This window comes from Haliotis rubra, unplaced genomic scaffold (genome assembly GCF_003918875.1).
Source record: "Haliotis rubra isolate DU_JTF1 unplaced genomic scaffold, ASM391887v1 Scf949, whole genome shotgun sequence".
Classification (NCBI taxonomy): domain Eukaryota; kingdom Metazoa; phylum Mollusca; class Gastropoda; order Lepetellida; family Haliotidae; genus Haliotis; species Haliotis rubra.
In genome coordinates, this window is record NW_025767689.1 from 126449 (window position 1) to 147207 (window position 20759).

General features: G+C 40.5%; 2 protein-coding genes across 2 annotated transcripts; both read right to left on the minus strand.

Annotated features, from left to right (window-relative positions):
• Positions 1-3068: 3068 nt before the first annotated feature.
• LOC124264861 lies at positions 3069-5697 on the minus strand. The gene is made up of 2 exons (XM_046699641.1): positions 5380-5697; positions 3069-4440 (listed from the first exon to the last, which is right to left on the minus strand). Exons 1-2 carry the CDS (start codon positions 5671-5673, stop codon positions 3193-3195), a joined length of 1542 nt encoding a protein of 513 aa, XP_046555597.1. The 5' UTR covers positions 5674-5697; the 3' UTR covers positions 3069-3192.
• Positions 5698-8412: 2715 nt separating this feature from the next.
• On the minus strand, positions 8413-16435 carry LOC124264862. Its single transcript, XM_046699642.1, has 4 exons — positions 16342-16435; positions 15250-15344; positions 9337-9457; positions 8413-9050 (listed from the first exon to the last, which is right to left on the minus strand). The coding sequence occupies exons 2-4, from the start codon at positions 15335-15337 to the stop codon at positions 8630-8632; spliced, it is 630 nt and encodes a 209-aa protein (XP_046555598.1). The 5' UTR covers positions 15338-15344; positions 16342-16435; the 3' UTR covers positions 8413-8629.
• Positions 16436-20759: the final 4324 nt, after the last annotated feature.

Sequence of the window (20759 nt, forward strand, 5' to 3'; positions counted from 1 at the left end):
TATCAAATCACACGTACCATGTCCACCTTCGTGGCATGCAAGCTATTTTTGTTCACTTGTAAGCGCTCTTATCAGCAATGCCTGTGTCAAAATAGGAATATATATTTCTGTGGGATACGATGACATGTGTCAACCAAGTCGGCGAGTCTGACCACCCGATCCCGTTAGTCGCCTCTTACGACAAGCATGATTTGCTGAAGACCAATTCTAACCCGAATCATGTAGTTCCTTTACGTTTACTAAAGATATTGTCGAAATAATACTCTGTGAATATTTTGTCACAGTGTTATACATCTGCAGTCACTGAAAGCCCACTGAGGTCACACATGTATTCTGTGTATTGCGGGTGTACTCTGTGAGTGAGTGAGTTTAGTTTTACGCCGCACTCAGCAAAATATTCCAGCTATAGGGCGGCGGTCTGTAAATAATCGAGTTTGGACCAGACAATCCAGTGATCAACAGCATGAGCATCGATCTGCGCAATTGACAACCGATGACGTGTCAACCAAGCCAGCGAGCCTGACCACCCGATCTCGTTAGTCGCCTCTTTGACAACAAGGGTTACTGAAGGTTCATTCTAACCCGGACCTTGACGGGTCGTATTCTGTGACCATCGTCCAGTCAGATATAGATCGTAATATGTTGTATAACAATGGTCCTGCGATGTGTGTTAATGCTTATCTAATATGCTTCAACCTTTTCACCATGTTCCTGGGATATTCGCCCAACTAATGTATAATTGATTATAAACATTTATCGTACAAGCATTATAGATTTGGCTACTGACGTATAAAGTGATTGGTCTATTCGCTGGAATATCGTGTTTCTGTGAGGGTTCAAAGTCTTCAGTGGCACCTCTGTTTACGAGTTAATCCTAAATCTCGCGGTCTGACAAATTAATCGACCACATCCGACCAGTAATGTACTACCCATTGTGTTATATTCCATGATAGAAATTGGACAAAACTAGCTGGTTGAAAACATTGTCGATCTTCCAGTGTATCATATTTCATTTCTATTAGAATAGCAGACGGTACACACAGGTTTCGTATCAGAGAAGACGTCATCATCTCTATCGTCTAAAACAGCAATAATATCAACAAATATTATGCCTCGCTCAAGTCAGTAATTTGACTGATCGGATATTTTTAGAGTCGCGCCTTGCGCACCGGACGCAAATCTACGCACTGTTGGCAACAAAAAACGCCTCTACTTAAGACATACGGGTAAGATTTCACCTCCTAAACTATGGCGTTTGTGTGAACATCCCGGATTTATGGATCATGTATTATGTGCAGTTTTTAATGATTTTAAAATGTGGCATTTCTGTTATTTGACGGTTTTAATCATATAATGCGTCCCTCACATTTGGGGATTCAACTCAGAATCAGTTGCTATGTTGAATAAGTTGTTCCATGTTTTAACCAACGCTTGTCCCACTTCAGCTAACGTCAATGGCTGATTCTGGGCTTGACGTAAAACGTCGCTCCATTTCATCCCAAGCGTGCTCGATAGGGGACTGGTCCGGAGAAACAGCTGGCAAAGGGAGTACTGGAATATTCTGCTGTCTCAAGAAATCTATCACAGCACGAGCGACATGCGGACGGGCGTTACGTCTGTCATTGAATGAACGGCTGTATAACGGCCAGTGATCTCATCCCTGCCAGATGGACATACTGCAGGCCGTCGGGGCCGGATGTTGTGCTCCCTCAGTCGGTTCCGTACTGTCCAGGAACTGATTGGACGTAAACCAGGAATGGTCTGAGCATCATGGTAGTATAGAACCGATTCCTTAGATGGGTCAGCCGAATGTGGTTGTCTTGCTGACGTGACGTCACGCGTGGACGGCCGGCCTGAGACAAATCTCTCGTGTTTCCATTATTTTGAAAACGTCTCCATAGAGATGCCAAAATGTCTGGCCACTTCATGATCATTTTGGGGCATTCCAGTCTCCAGCATACCCACGGCGCGGAGAGGCTGATTTTCTGTCAACCGTTCGGACAGTTGAGGTGTATTAACGTTTTTTCCACAACATTCTGAGGCAAGAGAATAATCAACCGTTCTTCATTTTCAATATCAGGTGTGTGAACTTCAGGTGTAAAATAAGCATGGGAAAAAGTGAGTAAGTTCATTGTGTACAAAGTGCACGTGCCTCGCGTGATACGTGACATCAAATTTCATGCAAAGTGCTTTGCTACATGTTTACTTAGGGTTATTTCTTCCGTTAGTATATGACGTTAACACTCGGACGCTAGCGAACGTAGAGCGAACTGTATTTCTTAAACAATTCGAGGTTGTTATCTATACAGTGTAACCGATAGTTCAGGTACACCCAGATGTTGTTGGTGTTGCGTATAGTCGGGTACGCTGACACACCACTAGCCAGGCTACATCTTGTCTCTCTCCAGGCTTCATCTCGCCTCTGACGATAATTCTGCTGAGGCATATTCTCTGTCCCTAAACCATACAATCATGTCATACTATCTCTGCATCCATCACTGTCGGTGAGAATTAGGGCTGTGCACCCCTCCTCTGAAGCCGCCTATGCCCATGTGGGGCCGTTAGTGTGATTATCACTGACATTTTTTATAAACATTTATCCTAAGGTATCAATTTCTTTGATAAGGTTTCCCTAAGTAAGTGAAAGATCAGTTATCGTGTCCCCAATTCTGCGGAATTGCATTGAATTAACATTGCATTGCATTAACATTTTCAGGAATGACCCAAATGTGTTGTCAAATTGGAAGAATTGGGAAAATATACAGTATATATGGTATTTAATATGTCATTTATAACATCGCATTAACGTAATAACGTTAGATTTACATACCCACACGTCCATCAACATATAATGTCTTGCATGATATTCAGTAAACAGACGGGCGATGGGGCAGCCTAGCTCGACACGCCGAAGTCCCGGGTTCGATTCAGCACATGAGTACAAAATAAAGAACAACATCTACAACTGTTCTAAAGCATTTATACACAGTATAGCAACAGTAAACCGATACAAAATTAGAGGAATACTTTCTCGAAATCTGAGTTTCCAGGTAAGATATACACGAGGGTCCAGCACAGCCTTTATTTCAGCTATAAAACAGCACGTGATGGGTAAGTATGTACCATCAGATTTAAAACTGATTAAATTTAACGCGAAACCATATCAAGGCATTGGTATACATTACAATTAAATTAAAGGTGTTGATGTGGCGTCGGTGGAAACTGTGAACAATATTCGTCATATCCCCCTCTGTTCCAGGGATTGGTTTCCGGGAAGGCAGTACTAACAGCATTATACCGCAAGAGGGCGTTCTTCAGCTTCTCAGAAGATGGGCCAGTAAACTGCACAAAGGACACCTGTTCTCCAGAAGGGCCTTTCAGATAGGAGTACCTGAGTCCCTGGAGCGGTCCTTCAGTGAAGGCTACGCTGTAGTCCTCTAGGGGAACCTGCTGACCGAAAGAGGTCACATCTATGGCCCTGTTTCCTTTCACCTGTGGAAATCCTCCGACAGCTGACCTCTGTTCCATATCTCTTAAATAGGAATTCATATCCACTGTTTCTGGTAAAAGGAAGGTAAGTCGCATGTTGTTGATCAAAGCCGGCGTGCTGAGGTTGAAAGTAGGATTGAACAATGGGAAACTGTAGTTCCTCCCCGTGTCATACTGCAGCGTCTCGACAACATAGTTGTCAAAGTAAGTAAATCTCAGAGCAAGGCTCATGTTCCCTGAGAATGTGAGGTTAGCAATGCCCAGACTCTGATAGTCAACGTGCCATTTCTCTGCCTGTAGCATCTCCTTCTGGAACAACGTATTCTGCTTGCCATCACCGAAGAAACCAGCATCACCATTATCCCCAAGGGATCCTCCCAGTATTTCGGTATAGAAATCAACGGAAGCGAACAGGCCTCTAGTCCTCGTGCCATGCTGGAAGAGCCCATAGTTTTGTCCCGTAAACCCAGCACGTCGCTTCCACACATTGTCAGGATGCGGTTTGTCCAGGAACGCTGTGCTAACGGCCTTTCTCTTGCAATACTCCTTACCAGCATCTAACAAGACATCCCCAGCCATCCTGTTTAATTCCAGTTGTTCACCTGATGGACCTTTAAAATATACCCATTGCATTGTCTGATTTGTGGCATTAAGAGGCATAGTGTAGTTTTTAATGGCGACCCGTTCTCTTTCAGCCTCGCTGTGTACTGTGACGGGTCTGTTTGCCTCCACCTTATTGAACCCAAGCTGGCGGGATCGTGTCTCCAAGGCATGCACGTACATGTTGAGGTCCAACGTGGGCTTCACCCAAAAATCTATGTGTCCGTTGGGGACAACAGCGGGACTAGTACGTCGGTCAGTGACATCAAAACCCTTCTCTGGACACTCTTTGTCCACAAACTGCAGCAGCTGTATCATTCCGTTGTCAAAGAAGATGAAGGCCCCGACAACCTGAATTGGGAATAGAAGAAACGGTGTATGGGGGGAGTGGGTTTAGTGAGTTTAGTTTTAAGCGTTTTGGACAAAATTTCACTTATATCACCGCATGTCAGCTTGAAGAAGGCGATAGACATGAATGGGAATGTTCCTAACAAAATTGAAAACATATTTGACCATTGACGTCTGACGCGCCTACTCGTGAAGGGCCGGGTTAGAATGAACCTTCAGTAACCAATGCTTGTCGTAAGAGGCGACTAACGGAGTCGGGTGGGCAGGCACGCTGGCTTGGTTGACACATGTCATCGGTTCCCAATTGCGCAGGTCGATGCTTATGTTGTTGATCACTGGATTGTCTGGTCCAGACTCGATTATTTACAGACCGCCGCCCTATAGCTGCAATATTGCTGAGTGAGGCGTAAAACTAAACTCACTCACTCACTCACTCTGACGCGCCTAAGGTTGAATTCGTATCTGTGTACAGTATATTTAAATGTGGGAATTTCATGCATCAGTGTCATGTGCAAATAAACATTCTTAAATAAGCACGTATGGGAACTAACATTATCGAAACTACAATAAACATTTCTGTAACAGACATGCTGCTGTCCGGACTGTCACACTCGTCTAAGGCTCAGATATTATTTATGTGGACCCAGTGCGGTTTCGCATTGTTGAAAAAAACCTAATAACATATCTATGACCATGGAAACAACCATCCGGTTCCCTCATAACGTTTTGAGATATGATACCAAGTCTCAGTATCATTTGACTGACCTCGTATGTCCCATTATGAGATATAGTAAACGGGATACAAGTGTTCTTGCCCAATAAGTTTCGAAATGAATATTTCAGGTTTTTCTCTTTGGACATTGTTTTTAAATCTTGTGTTTTGTACGTTTTAACCTCAAATATAGCAGTTTTATGATGTCATTGTGTTTTCTCAGGACTTACCTCGTATGTCCCATTATCGCTGATGTCCGGGACCCCGAGGACCGCCGGGGCGACCATGCTCTGTCGGGCCTGGAGGATCTCCTTCTGGAACATCATGTTGTAATGCTGGTTTCCAGAGTAGCGGAACATGAACTCTGGCTCCAGCATCCCGCCTAGAATCTCAGTGTAGAATCTGATGGAGTTCGTCAGGTTGTCAGTGGTAACGGAGGTGAAGGCAATACTCAGAGATACATTCCTAGAACTTGTTAAATAGACAGCCGACAGAAGAAAGGCAATGTGTATTATGGCCTCCATATTTGTCGAAGAGAAACAAAATGGTTGGACTTGTACCACTATCTTGAATTAGGTCACGTGTCAAGTTTGAAGGTATGATTAGAAAAATGATAAGGATATTCGACCTTATGCTCTATAAACGATTTCTCGCGGGGTTATCTGAAGCATGGTCCATTTCCTGACTAGTATGTCACAAGGAACCACCCACTTTGTTAAGTACACACTGCAAGTATTGATGTTTCATAAAATACAATGGTAAACATATACAACCTCTTGAACTGGATGTGTGTTGCAATACCTTGTGGTCCAGTGGAACATGATGCATGGAGTACCCCAGTCATAACGTGTACTACCGACACTATGTTTACAGATGAAACAAGGCAGTGTTTTCGATTCATAGATGGCAGAATAAATGTATTTGGCGACGCAACGGCAAGCGGTATTGTAGCGGCCATAACATTTCCCAGTCCAGTGCTTGCATTCGAATCACGGACCTCCTGATCCGAAGTCGGACGCCTTGTTCACACGACCAAATAGATTAACCCTGTCAGCAGGCTAACAAATAGTATGTGTCCAATAAAAAACACAAATTGTCTGGCAGTTGAAACGCATTGTTGCTGCATGTTAATAATTTTATACTTCGACTCATCGTATTTTAATCAACATGATGTGTGGTTTTGTAAATGCATCTGAAAAATATGCAGTCTTAAAATGTTGTCACTTTTTAAAAATACAACAGGAAATATTCAACAATCAAGTGACTGACTGAGTTTAATTTTACGCCGCTTTTAGAAATATTCCAGCAATATCACGGCGGGGACACCAGAAATGGGCTTCACACATTGTGCCCATGCGGGGAATCGAACCCGGGTCTTCGGCGTGACGAGCCAACGCTTTAACCACACCACCCCATGCAACAATCAAGATACCATGCTATTTAATAATACAAAGTGTCTGCATCATCATGTACAGTAACTACTTGTAATCAATTAGTGGATTCACCAATCGATCCCGCATGTCATAAGACAGAACACAAAACATACACCACCAGATGCATACCACCTGGCAAGGTTTGCCTGGTCCAAATGATTTTATGAGAGCTTCGCGAAGTATTCCACTATGCTTCGATTGTAATGTTGCAGCTTTGTTAATTCTGGCGAGTCTAAGGCATACCGATGCGTTTTACTTAAACGTGGTAACGTTGATAAGGTGTTTGCAGCGTACACCAGGTGCATCATACCTCCAAATCAGTGAGTGAGTGAGTTTAGTTTTACTCCGCACCCAGCAATATTCCAGCTATATGGCGGCGGTCTGTAAATAATCGTCTGGACCAGACAATCCAGTGATCAACAGCATGAACATCGATCAACGCAATTGTCAACCACGTCAGCGAGTCTGAACACCCGATCCCGTTTGTAGCCTCTTACGACAAGCATGGGTTACTGAATATCAATTCTAACCCGGATCTTCACGGGTCACTTCCAAATCAAATTTCTTGGAACATAGGCATTGTCCCATTGCACTTTAATTATTAGTACACAGCCTTGAGGTCTAACAATAGTCAGTATGTGGCACAAGGGTCGACAAAATATACTTTAGGCAACATCGCAGTCTGTTCGGCCTTCGAGACAGGAACTCTATAGATGAACATAAACGATCTCCTCTGAGGAGAAGTAGTCATAAACATTCAATGTAACAAATAATTAGCGACAAGACGGTACATTTCAACTTTTATAAGTCCACAAACGTCAGCCTATGGCGTCTACTATTGAGAACTTCCAACGGACGGCCGAGCCGAATCTGCCCTTTCTACCAAATTTCCATCTAGGGTCACACGACTCCTGCTTCACAGTTGTTTGATTTCTAAATTTGATGCATTAATGATAAAAATAATGCCTATATTTTAACGTGTACCATACGTCAGCAGGTTTGTTTTGACAGCTGAACAAATGACTACCTTCTGCGTGGATTTGTGACGGGTTCCACCAGACGGGTAAGGTACGCTCCTCATTTCACCGCAATCACCTGGTTTGATTAAAGGCACAATTTCACACATTTTCGACAATATTTTGGTCTATATTATGAATATTGGGGTATATGCATACACTGTTGTATAATAAAAGACTTATTACCCCCTACGACTTGCCTGAAATCGATAATTGAAACTTTGAGGCGAACAGCTTCCAAACAGAGAACACTAGCCATATATGGAATGTAAACAATTGCTCCTTTCGTCGAAAACTGGTGTTTTCGGTCGGTGTTTGCCGAACTGGCTTCAATCACAAGTTGCGCATATGTTTTATCTAAGACTGAGTTCTGTCTCCAAAGCAGTTTTATATGATATTCGTAAAGAGCGCTCGAAGGGACATAACTCTATGGGGTTCGCTTGAAATAATGTTCGGCCGGTAGAGGACGCGAGGGTCGATTCAATGCAACGTTGCATTATTTCATTCGAACTTTTTAATTTACTATTGTAATCTTAATACGTAATTTTTTGGGAAAAATATATGGTAGCTTCCCTGAGGGCTGATAGTATTATTGAGAGAAATGCATTATCTATTTTTAGAGAAGAGTGGTGTGAAATAGTGCCTTTAATAAGTCAGGCATGGGAATATAGGCTTCCACTTCTGGTCTTCTTCAGGTTTACCCTCATAATGCACAAAGTAGAAGAAAGTTTATTACTATACTAATAGATTTTCTACCCTTACCGCCAAATGATAACTAACAAATAAAAACATACTGGAATGAAGCGGATTGTTATCATGTCAATGAAAATATGTATTGTAAAACGACTGTTCCATATACCTCCATATACTGTACGATTTGTCGTATATGAAATGTAACTACGGCCATGTTGCCTCCAATTGTGAAATAATGAATCAGAGAAAGGCATGATCAATATTTGATATTGAATCATAAACACATGATTACGATATAGTTGAATATTTCGTGTGGCTGTCAAAAGAGCTTTTCGAATTTATTTGTCTTTATTCATCATCAATTTTAGGACTTCAATGAGCTTCAACCTTCTTTTCTTCCCCAGTTGGCTACTATGAGTCACAGGTGTTGAAACGTTTGTGTTTCTAACACTGCTTGCGAATGCTTCGTGGTCGATGACATTGCTTGAAATGGCATTCGTGGAAACGGTACTGTCAGTATATACTGGTGATTGACCTTCATGAGGTTGTGGAGGAGCATGGGCTATCAGAGCGGGAACATCATGACCTTGGCCCTGTACGAGATTTACTTCCGGGTCAAGACGCTCAGTATGAATACTTGTGGAATCCGACTTGAACTGTGATTGATCCATCAGCTGTGGAGACGAGTGTAGAGACATTTGTCGTCGGTGTAGGCGGCGTGGAGGGCAGGCGTGGTCCATGGTGATACACTCATTGTCACTGCAAAGTTAAACACAGATAAAACTTAAGGCTCTGTTTCAGGCCACTAAGATAAATGAATGGTCTATCGTTAATAATATGTGATACGCATGGGATGGGGATAAATAGTTCCAGGGGAAACTGGTCACATATCAAAACAAAACTGTGCTTTAAGATACGTGTAAATATATTTTTGGTTCCTTTTTTCATGGACTAAACTTGCATGTTCTGAACATTAAATAAAAACATTTCCTGTATCAGGCAGAAAGACGCCCACTATAAACATTGTTGATAAAAATTATCATACCTGCAGCATAGGAAAACCATGGCAAAACAGCCACATCTGAGTCCACATCTTGTTCCAATATACCCATTTGCGGCCATCTTTAATGTTGCAGCACTTAAACGAGCCCGGATGTAGCCATCACCTAGGATCCATATACAAACATGTTTTAGTAATAACACTAAGGGGCATTGTCATAAATCAAAAGCAGAACTAAGGATAGTCAGCACATGTTAATGTTTGGATCCTATACAATATAACAACAAGGCTTCAATTTACCTAGATTGGGAATTTAATGATAAACCTTTTTGAGATGACCCCTTGCCCTACTTGCTGTTCTCGTTCGCCATCTTTGTTACTGTGTATACGATATACACAATCGGCTAGTCTTGCCAAACCCAGACACTACTATGGCGTGTTGCACAAATTTGATTAACAATGATTACTTGTTTACAAGTCTTGGCCAAATGATTTGTAACTTGAAATTTCAAATCCAAACTTTCATTTTACAAGAGTCGTATGTTCTGAGGTGGCCCATGGGCCAATCTGGTGGAAAAATATATCTTTGAGTGTTAAACGTCGACAACATTACGGGGCGGTGGGGTAGCCTAGTGGTTAAAGCGTGGTCATGGTCGTCTTGGCCGTTACAGTGATAAAGTTAAGGGTCAACGATTATGACAAATCAAACGCCAACATAATTCAAAACGGTTTAGTGTTAAAGCGTTGGCTCGTCACGTCTCGGGTGTCCCCCGCACGTGTGAAGCCCATATAGTGCTGGAATATTGCTAAAAGCGGCGTAAAACTAAACTCAGTCAGCCAGTCAGTCGACAACATTACAATATGCAAGACGTTTTTCATCCCTGCATTATTCAATACCGTAGATGACTTGAAGACATGATTCTTGCAAATCGTCTGTAGAAATATATTCGCAACCTCCTGTAAGCTGCATTACTAATATGATACGCACGGTACTTCAGTTTCTTCATCCGTGTCTATGCACAAGTAACTCAAAGTAAATAAATGAGGTGTGCTTGTTTTCAAATGTATTGTTTGAGTATTCTAAACAACTACGCAGCTATCTGGAGGTCTGGAAACGCATCAATGCATTAAGACCTTGGACAGACACCTCCAATTTTTCGTGTGTGTCCGCTGTCACATGGATAGTTGAAGAATATAATGCCAAATATGAGATGCACATGGACGTGCACACGTACACATAATGATTTCTAAATGGAAATAGTCAGTGAAAGGTCGTATGAACCTAAAACAAATGCAGGCAAACCTTAAACAAACAAAACAAATTAGTATCCATAATTGGATCCCTGATGTTTTCTTCGTCTACACAAACCGCTCCAGATTCAGTAGCCGTTGTTGATGCACTGTACACGTATATACATCTTACTTATTGGATATTGACCAGGCCCAACTTGCAGACATGAATTCTATTAGGTAAAGATTTCAGCATAGTTGTTCCATTCAAAACGTAACTTATTGTGAAAATCTGACGCCATTACTGATTGTCAGCAATTCGAGTACATTGTCGTTACTTCTATTTAACCAATCATGGCAATCCGAAAGTTGATAACATTCCAGCATTGATGTATTCTATTTCTGTGAATTACCGTTTGCAATATGGGTATTGATTGAGAACAACATCTGATGTTGCAATGTCTCGGGTTTTTTTATATGGATGTTTGATATTGTTCGAGACACATATTTTAGTAAAAAGATAGCTGGTGTAGTTTTAGAGCCTTTCTTATTCAGGAACCAATACTTTTACCGGTAGTTAGGCATACTATCCCGCCACAATTCTCTACAAGGCAATATTGCATTTCTCTCATTAATACTAACTATCAGTGTCGTAATGAGTGAGTGAGTGAGTTGGGTTTTACGTCGCTTTTAGCAATATTCCAGCAATATCACGACGGGGGACACCAGAAATGGGCTTCACACATTGTGCCCATGTGGGGAATCGAACCCGGGTCTTCGGCGTGACGAGCCAAGTGTCGTAATGAACAAGCAGTGCACAGTGTGCACGAGGCGCTGGAGTACCTCTTAGAGTGTATCGTGATAAAATCGTTGCTCTCCATCAAAATATAAAACATGTCATTGTTACATGTCACGTGTTTTACAGTGAATCTGTGGTATAAGATGTGATTTACACATCAGCCTGCGATAAAATCTTTCACGTGATCATAAGTGATTTAAGCTCATAGCTTTGTCCATTTTACGTTTGTAATTATGTCATTAACGTGTGTGCATATATTACCTTCAAATAATGATAAAATCGGATATTAATTCAACACGAATTATCAGCCTACACGGGAAACTTTCAATGTCAGTGGGAAAGTGGATTCACCTCGCCATACCTTAACAATTACCTCATTACGTCACTGACACGGTTGCTGTACATAAATGGGGGCGGTGGGTAGCCGAGTAGTTAAGGCGTTCGCCTGTCACGCCGAAGACCCAGGTTCAGTGCCCCTCATGGGCACGATGTGTGAAGCCCATTTCTGGTGTTCCCCGCGGTGATATTGCTGGAATGTTGCTAAAAGCGGCGTAAAACTACACTGGTAACCCATCGTCGGATATAAAATAAATGCTAATTTATGCCAATATGTTAATAATCCATTTACCTATGGCCGAGTATTTAAGAGAGTATGAAATACAAATACATCTAAATCGTGTCCTCCACGACTAAAAGGGTATTTTAACCTGTACAGTAAAACATACTTACAAATGAATTATGTCACACGAATATATGGAATATATAGAATATAAAATATATGGAAACGATGGCCACATTTACACTTCTCTATCACGAACACAAGGTTATTTAAACCTGTGTCATCAATATTTACAATTACTTCACATGTTGTACATAAATGAATGAGATGAATGAGATACACACTTCGGTCATTTTTGTTCTTAGTTGTTCAATGCTCTTTTATTTCACCTTGCAAAAATGATAAACTGTGCACACACCTGAAGGCATGCACACATACACGCATACGCTGAAACACTTACACAGACACAAACAAACATAGATAAACACGACTAAAACAGAAAAATATCTAATAAATACACAGCAATCTTTATGATTACTGATTGCTGTAAATATGATATACATTTATGTTGGTTGTTGCACAAATGTTGAACTTTGTTTGGGTTTGGCAGTATCACCAAATGAGAATATGACTGACTGTCCAACAAAGATCGACTTTTCTTTCTGATTTTTTCTTGATTTCATTGCACTGTGATTAAATTCCCTTGGTTCTGCACGACTTTTCTTCTACCGATTGCTAGATCAATATTGCATCAACTTGGAGCGTTCGAAGCTATGAATACACAATGACTTTTAGAAAATAGTCATGTGTAATATATTTTATGTATGAGATTACGCTTTCTCAGTAAAATATAGTAGCATTTGGCTCAGTCCTCTTGCAATGCATGCGACAGTTGATCTAACGTCTGGGGCGCCGGTTGACATTCCCGTACGCGCCGGGAAGAGGTCATCCCACTAATGCTCGATGGGGTTAAGGTCGGGCGATTTGGAAGGCCATGGAAGTACTGTAATGTTTTTATTCTGAAGATACTGAATAGTAGCTTGTGCTGTGTGAGGCCTGGCATTATCTTCCTGGAGCTGGCGATCTGATCAGAACCATGTGAAACCTTAAGAGTTCGTCTCTGTACCGAACAGCAGTTAAATTGCCATGGAGGCGCACAAAGTTAGGTTTCTGCGTGTAGGTTATGGCTCCCCACATTATGGCACGTTCCCCACAATATTTGTTAACCTGGGCCACACAATTCTGACACAAAACTGGGCAAAACGTTCATTTTGACGTCTATAGACACCGTACTCTTCCGTCACGGCACTGAAGCTGAAAGCGTGATTCATCACTGAACCACGTGGTGGTGTGTGGTCCTGTGCATAAAGCTCAGGTCACAAATCAGTTGAAGTTAAGCAACGTCAAGCGCGGAGGGTCCGTGGATGGGTGACCGTGTTTAGCAGCTTGACTCCTCAGAGTTTCTAGGACCTCAGTCCTGCCCCACAACGAAGCACATGTGATACATGTGGTCTCATCTAAGGCAAGTGAGTTTGTTCAAAATTGCCTCTGTTCAGTGTTCAACCAACAGAAAATGGGTACCCGGTGGGATAAGTCATGTGATTATAATCGTCTAGCGCCTAACAGGCAACTTGGGTTATCCGGGGTAATACTGTGCTGTGCTTTGATTGTTAGCGCTATGAGCATACCTGGTGTGGAGTTTGGCGCTATATAAATGGACACATTATTATTATTAATATTATATACGTCACCAGTTTTGTTGATTCCAGAATCGAACGTTATTGCACCACTGGACCCGTCGACGTCCCGCACAGGGCCATAATAAGGTATTCTGGCTCGAATTCCAGCTTAAATGATTACGACACTCTCCTCAAACCAGGCACTGCGCTTGTTGTTGCTATGACAGTTAAGTACCCGGATGTACCTATCCTGCGCTGCAATGGTAATCCGAGTTCTACCACTTCGAGGCCGATCCTATGTAGAATTGGTTTGTTGATATCAGTCCCATACACGACTGATGGTACCCTTGTGAACAATCAGGTGACGTGCAACGACAGATTGAGACTGACCAGCATCCAAAGGTCCAATTTCAATGTTTCGATTTTACATTCTTTCATTTAGCTGAATAATGCCAGTGACCCGTCTAAGAGCAAAAGGGCTCTGTATAGGAAATGCCCCTGCCCACGATTCCTTGACACTTTCTCGCATTAAAGTTTCTGAAGATGCGTTTTGCACAGTACATACGTTCAATGACCATAAGTCAGCATTATAATGGCGAAACTATAACAATCAAACATTAATTTTGAAAATCATATAAATTTCAAATATCAATAGAGCCTATGCTTTCTTTTTTTGGGAGGGTATAGTTGAACCCAATCGTTACATTCAGGGATAGGCAAGAGATAAGATTACAAGCCTAAACGAAACCTCTTCCAAAACAAGTGCGTGCTATTTAACAGGTCAGATCATTGTTCCATCAGATTTTAGAAGGTTATCAGCTTACTATATTAAAACCATCACCAGTCGTCCCTACCCTCATCGTAAGAACCCCTTCCGTGGTGTAGTGGTTAGAGCGTCCGCCCGAAGAGCGGAAACTCGCGGGTTCGACCCCCCGACCGCGTCATACCAAAAGACGTTAAAATATGGTACTTGTTGGTCCCTGCCTGGCGCTTGGTATTAATGGGTACAACAAGGACTGGTCGGCTTGGAGTCAGTATAATGTGTCTGAGTGGGGTATTCATGCTTCACTGTGGCATGGTATCACAGTGGGCTAGCACTATAAAACCAGCTTCAGTCTGGGCTAGTACAAGCAGCCGCACATACACATACACACGCATGCACGTCGTCATATGAGCGAAATATTCTCCAGCGCGACATTAAACCCAATTTCACCTCACCTCACCTTATCGTAAGAGCTATAAGCATTGTAAGTATATTGCACAATTTTCGCAAAGACCTGTTACAATGGCAATTTCATAATAATTCATATCGTACTATCGTATTATAATATCGTACAATAGACAGTGTTATCAGTGAGTGAGTGAGTTTACTTTACGCCGCTTTTAGCAATATTCCAGCAATATCACGGCCGGGAATACCAGAAATGGGCTTCACACAGTGTACCCATGTGTTGAATCGAACCAGGGTCTTCGGCGTGACGAGTGAACGCTTTAACGGCACCACACAAGACAATGTTATCAGATAACATTATATAAGATCAGTTTAAAATTAAAGACCCAAATCAGATAAAGTGTACGGAGATCGAGGACTTATTTTATTTGTGTTTATTCCTTACAGTTGAACACCAGACAAGGTAACAAAAAGTAACTTGTTAACCATGTTTAAGACTGTAGTACGGGGAATCACCTACCTGTAACGTATAATGAGAGATTGGGGTCATAGCATTTCCCAGATGTTTGCGAAATCATGCAGCCAATGAACACTAATAGGATCCACATCTTCTCACTGAAACACAACTGTTTATGAGTTATGGTTGACTAGAGGTTAAAGGAGGTTTGTCTGAGAATAGAACAAGGCATTTTTTTAATCTACATAATGTTATCTAACTTCAGAAGTGGATTACCAGTGTGCATTTAACTGCGGTTCTAAGTAACTGGTACAAAGTAACGGAGACACATAGGGGCATCGCTCACCATATAAACATACAAACCGGTAGATAGTCTAACGTATTTAGATATTTCAATATTTGAACACTCGGTCGTGAAACGTTCTCCTGTTTAAGAAGCAAACATAATTTGTAAATGTTAGTGTGTTCAGTTTTGAGCAAATGAAAAAAATGCGTATTTAAACTCCTTCAACTTAAAAGGTGCCTCTTCAGTTGACTGATGACGTCATACGTGCTTTGAAAGTCATTTAGAGAGATTAGACAGACGTTATAGCGGCTCTACATTAGTTCATAACAGCAATACGCTGACAAAAATAGCGGAGTGTATCGTATTTTTGCTGATTAACTTTAAATTTCATCTCTGATTACCCGCTGAACACTAACATATTTGTATACTTATGTAGTTAATAACGATAACACTATACTTTACAAGTCCTTACACAACTATATTTACAGCTATATTTACAACTATTTGCACAACTATATTAACAGCTATTTACACAACTATATTTACAACTATTTACACAACTACTTTTACAACTATATTTACAACTATTTACACAACTGTTTTACAACTATATTTACAACTATTTACACAACTTTTTATCTCAAACCATTCGACTGATGCCAGCAGCTATGTGACGGCGAATGGACGTATATAATGTGGGAACTTAGGCACCCATCAGACAAATAAAAGCGTTGACATGTACAATTTAAATGAACGTTTTTTTGTTGTTGTTGTTTTACATTTTTGATGGTAATTATATAAACCCATCTCATAATATTGGCAACAAATGCCGTTACAGGATTTGTTTAGGAGCAAAAAGGAGTACATACCTGTTTGTAGTTTTAGCCGATCTGGCAGGCTGTGCTGCACGATGTCTGGTGGTAACTATTGATTTTAGTAACAGCTTGAAGGCGTTCCTCAGCTAAGGCATTGTTACTGAGAGGTTATGCGGTCAAATGTCCCAATGCATAAAAGGACACAGATTGTTCCGCCGTTGGAATGTAGTAATTAGGCTAACTCACGGACAAGCTGACGGGCGAGAGAATGCTTTAACCACTTGGTTACCTCTTTGTCAAGTTGACTGCCATGGTGACAACTACCGAAACCAGGATTTAAAAAAAATAAATACATATTTTTACTTCCCGAGTATATTGTTGATATGGTACATAATGCAATCGTCAAAAGTTAATACATAAAACAGATTTTCATAAATCACAGGTTTTGTTGTAGCATACAATAATCATCATACATTTAGGAATTAGTACAAGATACAGATATCCACAGATAGGTGTACTCTTAAGTTGTACTCTACATAGTACACTGACCCATGAAGGTTCGAATTCAGGTTATATCTTCAGTAACCCATGCTTGTCGTAAGAGGCGACAAACGGGTTCGGGTGGTCAGGCTCGCTGACTTGGTTGACACATGTTGTCATCGGCTCCCAATTGCGCAGATAGGTGCTCACTGGAACACTGGATTGTCCGGTCCAGACTCGATTATTTACAGACCGCCGCCATAAAGCTAGAATATTGGTGAGTGTGGCGTAAAACTGGACTCACTCACTCACTACATAGTACAAGTACTTATACAATCATCATCTTATTGTTGACATGTTACATAGTACAATCGTCATAAAAATTTTTGAGATGCATTTCAGAAGTTGTGAAGATGAAGGAAAACCAAGTTATGGATAGTCAACTTCTTTATTGCAATGAGTGCGACGTTTCGGTTCTAACGGTGATAACGGTGTTCGTCGCCGAAAGGTTGCACTCATTGCAATAAAGAAGTTGACTATCCATAGAACTAGGTTTTCCTACATCGTCATACAGTCTGAAGTTAATTCACAGATACAGATTTACATAATTCACAGGTTGTGTTGTAGTATACATAATCATCATACAGAAATTAGTACAAGATACAGATATCCACAGATAAGTGACCTGTTAAGTTGCCCTCTACAGCGTACAAGTAATAAAACATCATCATGTTCTTGCTGACATGTTACTTAACACAATCGTCATACAGTCAGATGTTAATATATGATACAGATTTTCATAATTCACAGGTTGTGTTGTAGTATACATAATCATCATACAGAAATTAGTACAAGATACAGATATCCACAGATAAGTAACCTGTTAAGTTGCCCTCTACAGCGTACAAGTAATAAAACATCATCATGTTCTTGCTGACATGTTACTTAACACAATCGTCATACAGTCAGAAGTGAATATATGATACAGATTTTCATAATTCACAGGTTGTGTTGTAGTACACACAGTACATGTGGTACATACTAATCATCATATATTCCGAAATTTGTACACAAATACAGATATCCACAGATAATTCAACTGTTAAGTTTTGAGGTGAGGTGAGGTGAAATTGAGTTTAACGTCGTGCTTGAGAATATTTCGCTCATATGACGACGTGCATGCGTGTGTATGTGTATGTGCGGCTGCTTGTACTAGCCCAGACTGAAGCTGGTTTTATAGTGCTAGCCCACTGAGATACCATGCCGCAGTGAAGCATGAATACCCAACTCAGACACATTATACTGACTCCGAGCCGACCAGTCCTTGTTGTACCCATTAATGCCGAAAGCCAGGCAGGAACCAAGAAGTACCATATTTTAACGTCTTTTGGTATGACGCGGTCACGGATCGAACCCGCGACCTTCCGCTCTCCGGGCGGACGCTCTAACCATTACACCACGGAGGCGGTCTGTTAAGTTGTACTTTTCTAAGTACAAGTACTAGTACAATTATCACACATTAGAAGCTCATATGCGATACAAATTTTCATATGTTTTTCCATGTTGAGTTGTGATATATAAAACATCATGGATCAAGATAATTAGCAAAGAGCGTATGGAAGGAAGACCAAAAGCATAGACATTTGCCGGCATTGTATAGAGAATGCTACATATTTTGTCACTTTATAATAGTTCAGCATTTCCCTTTGGAGAAATTTAAAGTTTGCCTTTATATTTTTAAAACTTATTTTATATGGTGTATATTTCGCCAGTAAAAACACCACATTAAGTGGGTTATTACTTTTACCCTTGAAATCAAAAATTATTTTTTCGTGCGAGAAGTCAATATTTCCTTCAGACAATATATCAAGCCAATTGGATACGTCGTTCCATTCATTCACAGTGTAAGGGCATTCACAAAATAAATGTATAATTGTTTCAGGAGTAGATTCGCAGAAAAAACACACCGGGCAGTAGTTGTATTTCATAATGTTGCTTATGTTTGGTCATTAGAATATTGTGAGTGATCTCGAAGTGAAATCACCTTAACTATACACTTTCTGTGCATCTATTTACCATTAAATAAATATTTGACCAATCCTCCTTCTTATATTGTTTATTAGGATATCCTCCCATTTATTTTGACCAGTCGGTCTGTTTTGACATTGTGATAAAATTATATTATGAAACGATTTACGCTTTTGATTGTGTGCACATATGCAAGGTATGTTGAATGGTAGTGTTGAATATTGAATCTGATAGTAGGTCTTACCCATATCAAGTACATGTATAGATCTACTATATGCTAGAACAGAACCTTTTATGCCTTCAAAGTGGAGATAGTATATTTTGACAATTCCATAATTATTTTTCAATGTTAACTTTTTGTAAGTATTTTCCGTTCTGATCTACAATATCACAAACAAATATTTGTTTCCGTTTTTGCCATATTTTCGTAATGAATGAACTCTCCCTCTAACCTGATGTTATTATTAAACCATAAAGATTGGCAGAAACGATCTGAGATTTCTTTCACATATGCATAACACCTCTTTAGGTAGAGACACAGTGCCACTAATGCATCCCTCCAGAATTGATTTGAAACATAAAGAATGATATTGTTGCATACATATTCTGCATTTGCCAAGCATAAATTGTTTGAATCAACTAAGCTTTCATTTGCAACAGAGATACATTTTGAATGTTCGAATGGAAGCCGCTTGATCCAGTGATCGGAAAAAGAATAACAGGAAAAAAGGAAACGAGAAAAAGTAACAGATTATGCTAGGAAAAAAGTAACAAGAAAACAAGAAACACTTTTTCAGTTTTTTTATTTTATTTATTAACAAAGTATAACAAAGCACATGGGGTGGGGTCAGTCTGAGACGGAGTGGGGCAAGGGAGCCAGGTGCTGCAGGCGGGCGTTGTCCGTAGGTGCCAGTCACATAGTTCTCGTCGAAGTAGGTGAGCAGTTCCTCGGCATCTTCAGGGACAATGTCCTTCAGATGATCCATACCATCTCTCACTTCATCAAATGGGAGAAAGGCTAAAGCATCAAGCTTGCCACAGAACAATCTGAAGTCTAGATCATCACGATATGTTCGAACTAAGCCAAGACTCTGGACCTTTCTCCATGTACTCTGGGTTAAGTGATAGAAACACCCTTTACTCTAGTCTGTACATGTCTACTAAACACAGCATCTTCAAATTCAGTGACAATAATCTCAACATTCATATCAACATTCAACTCATTCAGCTTATCTACAATGGCCTGAAACAATGTGGCTTGATCCACATCACTTTTGGGGCATTTATAGTATCTTTTATGATAGGTACACTAATACCTCCATCTTTGGGTTTGAGATGCATGATTTCTCGCTTTACCTTATCTTTCTTTCCTTGCCACACAAAATTGAAACATCTTTTTGAAACTTTTGTATTATATCATCAGGTGGGCTAGAGATTGATGTGATTTAACTTTGGTAGTAGCAAGTATATTAGAATAACATTTCTACCCATTGGTGTCAAATATCTCAATATCATTGTAGATTTTCTCTAACTTGTCATTATTGTCTACTATATCATGTAACTCAACATCAAAATCTATTCCAAAGAGTCTGAACTTTGACTGTGTCCAGTCGAAATTCCATTCCTTGCACATCTTATCTTTTTTGGTGCCCTATCCCTATCCATATCAGCATGTCTTTATCTGCATTAACCTTTAATCCTGAAAATGTTGCAATAAAGCTAATGTATTTAAAACTGCATAACGACTTGATTCAAATCCGTCTAAGGTCACTCTAGTGTCATCTGCAACTTGATCGTTTTATTTTTCTGACTAATAGCGCTAACAATTCAGTACATGAAATAAAAATATAAGGTGATAGTGGGTCTCCCTGACGGCACCCCTAGTTATCTTAAAAATGTCACTCGCAAACCCATTTAATAGTACGCCAGATAAAGTAACTTTTAACAGAACACTTGCACTTGGT

Coding starts and splice junctions, on each gene's coding strand:
- LOC124264861 (XM_046699641.1), bottom strand. CDS start 5,673: ATGGAGGCCATAATACACATTGCCTTTCTTCTGTCGGCTGTCTATTTA. Junction 4,441..5,379: donor GCGATAATGGGACATACGAG/GTAAGTCCTGAG, acceptor TTCCCAATTCAG/GTTGTCGGGGCCTTCATCTT.
- LOC124264862 (XM_046699642.1), bottom strand. CDS start 15,337: ATGTGGATCCTATTAGTGTTCATTGGCTGCATGATTTCGCAAACATCT. Junction 9,458..15,249: donor TCTCTCATTATACGTTACAG/GTAGGTGATTCC, acceptor TATGGATCCTAG/GTGATGGCTACATCCGGGCT. Junction 9,051..9,336: donor ATGGTTTTCCTATGCTGCAG/GTATGATAATTT, acceptor TTAACTTTGCAG/TGACAATGAGTGTATCACCA.